At 46.6% G+C, this 10,116-nt stretch overlaps 1 protein-coding gene across 1 annotated transcript in view; it reads left to right on the forward strand.

Annotated features, from left to right (window-relative positions):
* LOC137413067 (protein farnesyltransferase subunit beta-like) overlaps positions 1-10,116 on the forward strand; it is a 456,508-nt gene that overhangs the window by 361,135 nt on the left and 85,257 nt on the right. Inside the window, exon 4 of the mRNA XM_078786670.1 lies at positions 4,852-4,992. Within this exon, the coding sequence (XP_078642796.1) occupies positions 4,852-4,992 (141 nt within the window). The remainder of the gene's footprint in view (positions 1-4,851; positions 4,993-10,116) is intronic.

The following is a 10,116-nucleotide window of genomic DNA, read 5'->3' on the forward strand; positions in this document are numbered from 1 at the left end:
ATTATGAATCAAAGAACGACGGGTGAAACAAAGTCCTATTGAACTTTTTCGCAATTGTTTTATGCAAACTTCCGCATCCGGTCGATGGCGCCCATCATTGAGCGCTTTCATTTTAGAAATATTCTTGCAAATGCTCGACTCTCATTGGGTCCGGTCTTTGGTGACGTGTTTTGTTGAAGATAACCAGGCCCGTGCGGGCCGATGTTGATCTTAAATTATTTTATTAATACATCGGAGGTGCATAAGATTGTGAATCAAACGACGACGGGTGAAAGAAACTCCTAATGAACGTTTTAAATTTGTTATGCATACTTCCGCCTCCGCAAGATGGCTGCGCCCACTGCCCTTCGGATTCTCGAGCCAAGGCATAATCAGGTTTTCAACATAATACGTACTCGTTTATTGACAACACCGGCTTCGCCGGCTATTAGTATAAATACCTTGGGGAAGTGGGACATTATTACCTTCGCAAAAGCGGAAGGTTATGTTTTGATCGCTGTGTATTTATTTGTATGTCTGTGTGTGTGTGTGTATGTTATTCGCATAACTCAAAAAGTATTCAACCGAATTGCATGAAATTTGGTGGGATGATTGGTTATTATACGGGACACATTTGATTAGATTTTGGGAGCAATCGGGTCAAAGGTCAAGGTCAAGGTCACGAAAAGGTCAAAATCGTATTTTTACCAAGTACAGAACAGTAGCTGCGGCGAAGGTATGCGCTCTACCGAGTGCCCGTTCTAGTTAGTAATAATATTGTTTTGTAATAACATGAACAATATGCAATTATCATTAATTTTGTTATTAAAAGCGTCTTTGGAAAAACTCTGCATTGAATCTTCTTCTTTGGACGAACGCCATGATAAAGCTAATTTAACATTGATATACACCTCAACACTTACCCCATTGACGGCAATGGCGGGGAAAACCCGCTCGGGGAAGAAACTCCCCTTGGGGAAGGGGGCAAATGAATGAGCTACAACCTTCATTATGTAACCCTTCGTCATCCTGTCAAGTTTGGTTGTGATTGGATAAGTAACGACGGAATGTATTGGCGTCAAACATTCATCAGACAGACAGACAGACATGAAATGGCGTATTTTAGAATGCTTATTTTACAAAATCCCTTTTTAAAGACAACTCTTGGAATCTTCGATTTCTCCAAAAAGTGCTTTCAGATAACATAGCCAATGTGAGAGGATTGGCCAATCAGTGGGACCTCATGAGATACCAGTGGAAGTATGGACCTGCCTCGGTGAATATGAGGTTCAGGTATCCAATAAACGGTTTAACTGTTATTATATGAGAGGAAATTCCAAAGGAATGGAGGGAAAGCATTCCAGTTTCTATATCTAATCGTCCAGTTGAGGATAATAGAATATATTTTGAGAAAATGTACCAAACTGATCATGAAAAATGTACCAAACAAATATTTGAATCACACCTGATGGTTCACTCACACCTTCCACGGCTATTTCGACCAATCGAATTCCCTCTCGAATCAAAAAACAAGACAAGTCAACGTGGAATTCAGCACCTCGCACCTCATGTTAGCTCTTCCAATCCAACAAACAAAACGGTATTTACACCTTATTATCTCTTACAATCCTACTTACCTGCTGCCATGGTCGGAATGTCACTGAAGAAACAAAAATGAAATGGCGGCTTGAAGTAACATCGTCACTCGGGAACACCAACTCACGAAATGAGAATTTCCATTGTGACCTCGAACAAGCAATCACCCTGACGTCACAATACACCAACGGACCGTGGCCCCACCCCCTAATTTGCATCTCTTACGTTGATCGTCCCGATCTTCACGTGTATAATTATTTATTGATTTTTGCTCCGATTAATCTCTTTCGGTGAGAACCACGTGACCCAGTATTTATGAACAACGCGGTCTTTGTTCCTCCAAATCTTTTAGACGAACTAGGACACTAGGACAGGAACGAGGACAAGGTGCTTGCAGAGTGAGTAATGGTGCACGGTATTATTCGTTTATGTATCTTTGTGACAAGTTTGAAACATCCAGGCAATACCCTTGGCGCTCACCTGGTAAAATAAACAGTATACTGTGGCGGACACGAAAGCCCACTGGCGTGGTGACATCATTCCGCGCACCAAGTGGGCGGCGGCCACGCCCGAGAGAGAGGCGTGGCCTCAAGATATACACGGGGCGCGCAGCCCGGAGCAGCTCGGTGCTGCAGTTTGAGTACTTTCAATAAAGACTCTTTTATGAACCGCGTTGTCCGCTTGCTCCTTGCGTAAGCATTAGCGCGCAGCATCGCGCTTCATAGGGAGGTATTTTAAACCAATTTCAATGGTTGCGAGAAGACAGGGCAGCATGTCGAATCATACTAACATAATCATAAGACTTCAAAGAAACAAACAAAAAAAATACCTATTTTGGGGGGGGGGGCAACTCTCCCTCCCCCCACCCTCTCCCACCCCATGCCCCTCTTCAGACGGATGGACTAATGGACGGACTGATTGACGGGCGGACTGACGGTCTGACGGACTGATGGGCTGACAGGCGGACGGACGGACGGACAGACTGACCGAGAAATTCCAAAGGAATGGAGGGAAAGCATTCCAGTTCCTATATTTAATCGTCCAGTTGAGGATAATAGAATATATTTTGAGAAAATGTACCAAACTGATCATGAAAAATGTACCAAACAAATATTTGAATCACACCTGATGGTTCACTCACACCTTCCACGGCTATTTCGACCAATCGAATTCCCTCTCGAATCAAAAAACAAGACAAGTCAACGTGGAATTCAGCACCTCGCACCTCATGTTAGCTCTTCCAATCCATCAAACAAAACGTTATTTACACCTTATTATCTCTTACAATCCTACTTACCTGCTGCCATGGTCGGAATGTCACCGAAGAAACAAAAATGAAAATGGCGGCTTGAAGTAACATCGTCACTCGGGAACACCAACTCACGAAATGAGAATTCCCATTGTGACCTCGAACAAGCAATCACCCTGACGTCACAATACACCAACGGACCGTGGCCCCACCCCCTAATTTGCATCTCTTACGTTGATCGTCCCGATCTTCACGTGTATAATTATTTATTTATTTTTGCTCCGATTAATCTCTTTCGGTGAGAACCACGTGACCCAGTATTTATGAACAACGCGGTCTTTGTTCCTCCAAATCTTTTAGACGAACTAGGACACTAGGACAGGAACGAGGACAAGGTGCTTGCAGAGTGAGTAATGGTGCACGGTATTATTCGTTTATGTATCTTTGTGACAAGTTTGAAACATCCGGGCAATACCCTTGGCGCTCACCTGGTGGAATAAACAGTATACTGCACTGACTAAAGGTATTTTAAACCAATTTCAATGGTTGCTAGAAGACAGGGCAGCATGTCGAATCATACTAACATAATCATAAGACTTCAAAGAAACAAACAAAAAAAATACCTATTTTGGGGGGGGCAACCCTCCCTCCCCCCACCCTCTCCCACCCCATGTCCCTCTTCAGACGGATGGACTAATGGACGGACTGATTGACGGGCGGACTGACGGTCTGATGGGCTGACAGGCGGACGGACGGACGGACAGACAGACTGACCGACTGACAGACTGATGGGCGAACAGACTGACGGACTATTGGACTGACGGGCAAACGGACTGACGGATCCATCCACCCGACCGATACATCCATCCACCCCAATCCATTAATCCGCCCATCCATCCACCCCAATCCATTAATCCGCCCATCCATCCACCCCATGCACCCACGCATCCATCCACCCCATCCATCCACCCATCCACCCCATCCATCCACCCCATCCATCCACCCACCCATACACCCCATCCATCCACCCATCCACCCCATCCATCCACCCCATCCATCCATCCACCCCATCCATCCATCCACCCATCCATCCATCTACCCCATCCATCCACCCCATCCATCCACCCATACACCCCATCCATCCATCCATCCACCCCATCCATCCATCCACCCCATCCATCCACCCCACCCCATCCATCCATCCACCCATCCATCCATCTACCCCATCCATCCATTCATCCACCCCATCCATCCATCCATCCACCCATCCATCCCATCCATCCACCCCATCCCCATCCATCCATCCACCCCATCCATCCACCGCATCCATCCACCCATCCATCCCATTCATCCATCCCATCCATCCACCGCATCCATCCATCCATCCAATCCATCCACCCCATCCATCCATCTAACCCATCCATCCATCTACCCCATCCATCCATCCATCCACCCCATCCCCATCCATCCATCCACACCATCCATCCATCCATCCACCCATCCATCCAGCATCCATACATCTAGCATCCACCCCATCGTAATTTTTTTGCATATCATTATTCATTACATATCGACATAAGAACCAACTCTCCCACCAAAACCATCACCATCGCCATTGTTTAAGGCTACATTGATTTTACACTTGATGTACTTCCAGAGTTCCGGGACCCCCCGCCTTCCCCATCTCCAAGTTTTCTGTACAGTTTTTGGGATCCCTGCACAAGTCCTAAAGTGGGGGGAGGGGTTTTTGTAAAATGTATTTTTTGAGATCTCCACCCTCCACCTGTGCGTCGCATTACCATGGATACTTCGATCGCGATTCCCCAGTATAATTTATAATCTCCGTTTGTATGTTTGGTGCAATCCCAAAATGTCCTCCAGTGTGTGCTGATTCGCAGCAGGCGCTCACGGGGATGGATTGTTGTGTTCCGGGTATGATCATCGATCATGTTGATCTGTTCCGTACGGAGATTTGTGTCGGTGCACCTCGGTGACCTCGCTATTCGCTACCATATTGTGTTTTACAGGACACATGATGTTATTAACCAACAAGGCCCTGTGCGTCCTTGGCCTGGCAGCCACCGGTGTGGGTGCGATGTATTACCTGCTTCGCAGCTTCGAGCAGCGATCGCACAAAACCGCCTTCACTGGGATCACCTTGGCCGCAGGTTCGGGTGTCGATGCACTTTTATTAGTTGTGTTTGTTATTTGAGCTTTGCCGTTATTGATGATCTTTTGTCGTTCTTTCTTTTGCTTGACCGACTACTACTCCAACTACTACTCCGACTACTATAACTACTACTCCGACTACTACAACTACTACTCCGACTACTACCCTGACTACTACAACTACTCGGACTACTACAACTACTACTCCGACTACTACTCCGACTACTACAACTACTACTCCGACTACTACTCCTACTACTACAACTACTACTCCGACTACTACTCCGACTACTACAACTACTACTCCGACTACTACTCCGACTACTACAACTACTACTCCGACTACTACAACTACTACTCCGACTACTACTCCGACTACTACAACTACTACTCCGACAACTACCACAACTACTACTTTGACTGCTCCTACTACCACCTACTATGCCTCATCCTCATCATCTCCATGAACCTCCACCCAGAGGCTGCAGCATTGGCAAACAGCAGTCCAGGAACGTTTTCCCCAAAGCACTTGGGTCCACTCATACACATCCTGCGAGACATTGATGGCCAGCAGTCGCCAGATGATGACCTCGCCGAACGGATCCTCGTAACGCTCGCAAACAGTGCTGCGTTCACCGGCTCTCAGGCAAGATGTCACGAGTACAATTCACATTATGATCGACAAATGCTTTTTCTCATCAATGTTATCGGTTACAATGCTCAGGTGGTTAAACCATACAAAGCAAGAGGTGTCATGATGCATTTCAACAACTGAAGGTTGATCGGTTTTTCCTACTTTTGCTGCGATGGAAACAATTTATTTGAAACCAATCTTGAAATGATTCCAGTTCACCTGCTTCCTGCTTCCTTCAGTTATGGCATGACAGCATCCTGCTTCCCTTCGCCTTGGCATGATATGCATCCTGAGTCCCACCGCAGTGCCGAGAAGTGCAAACTTCGTCCCTCCATTGTGGCGCAACATGCATCCTGAGTCCCTCTGTCATGGCGAGATGTGCATCCTGCGTCCCTCCATCGTGGCGAGCGTGTATCCTGTGTCCCTATGTCGTGGCGAGATGTGCATCCTGCGTCCTTCCGTCGTGGCGAGATGTGCATCCTGCGTCCCTCCATCGTGGCGAGCGTGTATCCTGTGTCCCTCTGTCATGGCGAGATGTGCATCCTGCGTCCCTCCATCTTGGCGAGATGTGTATCTTGCGGCCTTCCGTCGTGGCGAGATGTGCATCCTGCATCCCTCCATCGTGGCGAGCGTGTATCCTGTGTCCCTCTGTCGCGGCGAGATGTGCATCCTGCGTCCCTCCATCGTGGCGAGCGTGTATCCTGTGTCCCTCTGTCATGGCGAGATGTGCATCCTGCGTCCCTCCATCTTGGCGAGATGTGCATCCTGCGTCCCTCCATCGTGGCGAGATGTGCATCCTGCATCCCTCCATCGTGGCGAGATGTGTATCTTGCGTCCCTCAATCGTGGCGAGATGTGAATCCTGCGTCCTTCCGTTGTGGCGCAACATGCATCCTGTGTCCCTCTGTCGTGGCAAGACGTGCATCCTGTGTCCCTCTGTCGTGGCAAGACGTGCATCCTGTGTCCCTCTGTCGTGGCAAGATGTGTATCCTGCGTCTCTCCATCGTGGCGAGATGTGCATCCTGCATCCCTCCATCGTGGCGAGATGTGCATCCTGCATCCCTCCATCGTGGCGAGATGTGTATCTTGCGTCCCTCCATCGTGGCGAGATGTGAATCCTGCGTCCTTCCGTTGTGGCGCAACATGCATCCTGTGTCCCTCTGTCGTGGCAAGACGTGCATCCTGTGTCCCTCTGTCGTGGCAAGACGTGCATCCTGTGTCCCTCTGTCGTGGCAAGATGTGTATCCTGCGTCTCTCCATCGTGGCGAGACGTACATCCTGCGTCCTTCAGTCGTGGCGCAACATGCATCCTGTGTCCCTCTGTCGTGGCGAGACGTGCATCCTGCGTCCTTCAGTCGTGGCACAACATGCATCCTGTGTCCCTCTGTCGTGGCGAGACGTGCAGCCTGCGTCCTTCAGTCGTGGCGCAACATGTATCCTGTGTCCCTCTGTCGTGGCGAGACGTGCATCCTGCGTCCTTCAGTCGTGGCGCAACATGCATCCTGTGTCCCTCCGTCGTGGCGAGACGTGTATCCTGCGTCCTTCCATCGTGGCGAGACGTGTATCCTGCATCCTTCCATCGTGGCGAGACGTGCATCCTGTGTCCTTCCGTCGTGGCGAGACGTGCATCCTGTGTCCCTCTGTCGTGACAAGATGTGCATCCTGTGTCCTTCCATCGTGGCAAGACGTGTATTCCAAGTCCCCTTGTGGCAAGACATGCATCCTGTGTCCCTCCGTCGTGGCGAGACGTGTATCCTGCGTCCTTCCGTTGTGGCGAGACGTGCATCCTGTGTCCCTCTGTCGTGACGAGATGTGCATCCTGTGTCTTTCCGTCGTGGCAAGATGTGTATCCCAGGTCCCGTTGTGGCAAGACGTGTATCCTGCGCCCCTCCGTCATGGCTTAATGCGCCGGATACACATCTCGATAATGTTGTTGATTAGCCCTGGTCAGTTCTGCTCGAACAGACTGACACAGATGTAGCCGATCAACCTTCCGTGAGCGACCCAGAGATCTCTCACATCTAAATGGTTGTGCTCTTACCTTTGTGGAGCCAGGACCACACCGTCTTCCGTGACATGTTTTATTATGTGTGGGGCGGTCTGCCAGAGGTTTTACGTGTCGTCAGTGGTGTCGTTGAGTCTATGTTTGCACTCTAAAAGCTGTGGGTCGTGGCCATCCTGTTTTCATGGGTGAGGGGTCTACTTTTAGTCTGTTTTATGATGAACCAGGATTGTAGGGTGCTGAGGAAGGGTCGGAGCTGGACTGTGACTGTGCTGCTTTTACTACAGGTTGAGGTAATGGTTATGTCTCGAAATGAGGCTATTTGTATGTTCTCGGGTGGTTGTGGAATGTTGTGCATGAAAAGATTAAATAGTCTGGGGGAGAAGACAAGGCCTTCAACTGCAGCTTGATGGAGTACAGCTCTCCCCTCTGGGATGGTTCCCCTGCCTCACATCTTGCTCAGCTTGATGCCGTGGCAACCAAGGCCATTAGGATTATTGGAATCTCCTGTGATGAAGCTGAGTCTATGGGCCTATCACTTCATCATCACAGACAGTTTGGGGGGTCTCTTTCTTCTACCACCTCCTTTCTGGTCTTGCACCCTCTTCTCTTTCCGTGCTTTGCCCCTTACCCACTTGTTTCTGAAATGCGCACGTGGTCCGACATCAATTCCCTTCTGGTGAAACTACCTAAATCCAGAATCACTGGTCACCTCCGCTCATTTTTTCCTCTTTTTTTCCCCACCTGTGGAATAAACTTCCACATTCTCTTCAATCTCATTCTTCCCTCCAGGTCTTAATGAGCTGTTCACCACCATCTCAGATCGTCCCCAATCCAAAACCATGATCTTTTCTACCCTTGTTAACCACCCCTCTCCCCAACCCTCAAATCCCTCCTTCTTCCAATTTTCCAGTTTCCCTCTGTGGAGTTTTCTTCTGTATCCATCTTGTCCACCCTATGCATCCTCCGTGTCCAAAAATTGAAAACCACGACACAAGTACTCCTCATAGGGATGGGTACAAAAATCTTCTTCCAATAAACCCCTTCTCCTTCCAAAAAAACTTCAATAACTCACCTACCCTGCGAAAAACAGTGCTCCGGCTTAACGTGGTTCCTATGGACGGTGCACACATTGCAGCCTCTCCCTGCCCATTAAACACCAGGGTCTGCCACGACATGCACCATTTATAGCTGGATCGAGACTCGAGGCAAGTGTGCACACCTCTAAAATCTAAACCCTCCACCACCTCTTCTGCACAAATATTTATTCGAACTTTCGGTTGTCTTGTAGTTTAAAATCAATTTTTACAGATTTCTGAAAGCGAATCAAAGAAACCTCCAATTCCATTAAGCTCATTTGTTCTACTGTATTGTGAGGACGCACTTTCTTCTGCCATAAAATAATAAGATTGTTTTACTAGATTTTTACCATTAAGCTTATTTGTTCTACTGTATTGTGAGGACGCACTTTCTTCTGCCATAAAAGAATAAGATTGTTTTACTAGATTTTTACCATTAAGCTTATTTGTTCTACTGTATTGTGAGGACGCACTTTCTTCTGCCATAAAAGAATAAGATTGTTTTACTAGATTTTTACCATTAAGCTTATTTGTTCTACTGTGTTGTGAGGACGCACTTTCTTCTGCCACAAAATAATAAGATTGTTTTACTAGATTTTTACCATTAAGCTCATTTGTTCTACTGTATTGTGAGGACGCACTTTCTTCTGCCATAAAAGAATAAGATTGTTTTACTAGATTTTTACCATTAAGCTCATTTGTTCTACTGTATTGTGAGGATGCACTTTCTTCTGCCATAAAAGAATAAGATTGTTTTACTAGATTTTTACCATTAAGCTCATTTGTTGTACTGTATTGTGAGGATGCACTTTCTTCTGCCATAAAAGAATAAGATTGTTTTACTAGATTTTTACCATTAAGCTTATTTGTTCAACTGTATTGTGAGGACGCACTTTCTTCTGCCATAAAAGAATAAGATTGTTTTACTAGATTTTTACCATTAAGCTTATTTGTTCTACTGTGTTGTGAGGACGCACTTTCTTCTGCCACAAAATAATAAGATTGTTTTACTAGATTTTTACCATTAAGCTTATTTGTTCTACTGTATTGTGAGGACGCACTTTCTTCTGCAATAAAAGAATAAGATTGTTTTACTAGATTTTTACCATTAAGCTCATTTGTTTTACTGTATTGTGAGGACGCACTTTCTTCTGCCATAAAATAATAAGATTGTTTTGCTAGATTTTTACCATTAAGCTCATTTGTTCTACTGTATTGTGAGGACGCACTTTCTTCTGCCATAAAATAATAAGATTGTTTTGCTAGATTTTTACCATTAAGCTCATTTGTTCTACTGTATTGTGAGGATGCACTTTCTTCTGCCATAAAAGAATAAGATTGTTTTACTAGATTTTTACCATTAAGCTCATTTGTTGTACTGTATTGTGAGGATGCACTTTCTTCTGCCA

The sequence above is a fragment of the Myxine glutinosa genome, chromosome 11 (genome assembly GCF_964187855.1).
Source record: "Myxine glutinosa chromosome 11, kmMyxGlut1.1, whole genome shotgun sequence".
In the NCBI taxonomy this organism is placed as follows: domain Eukaryota; kingdom Metazoa; phylum Chordata; class Myxini; order Myxiniformes; family Myxinidae; genus Myxine; species Myxine glutinosa.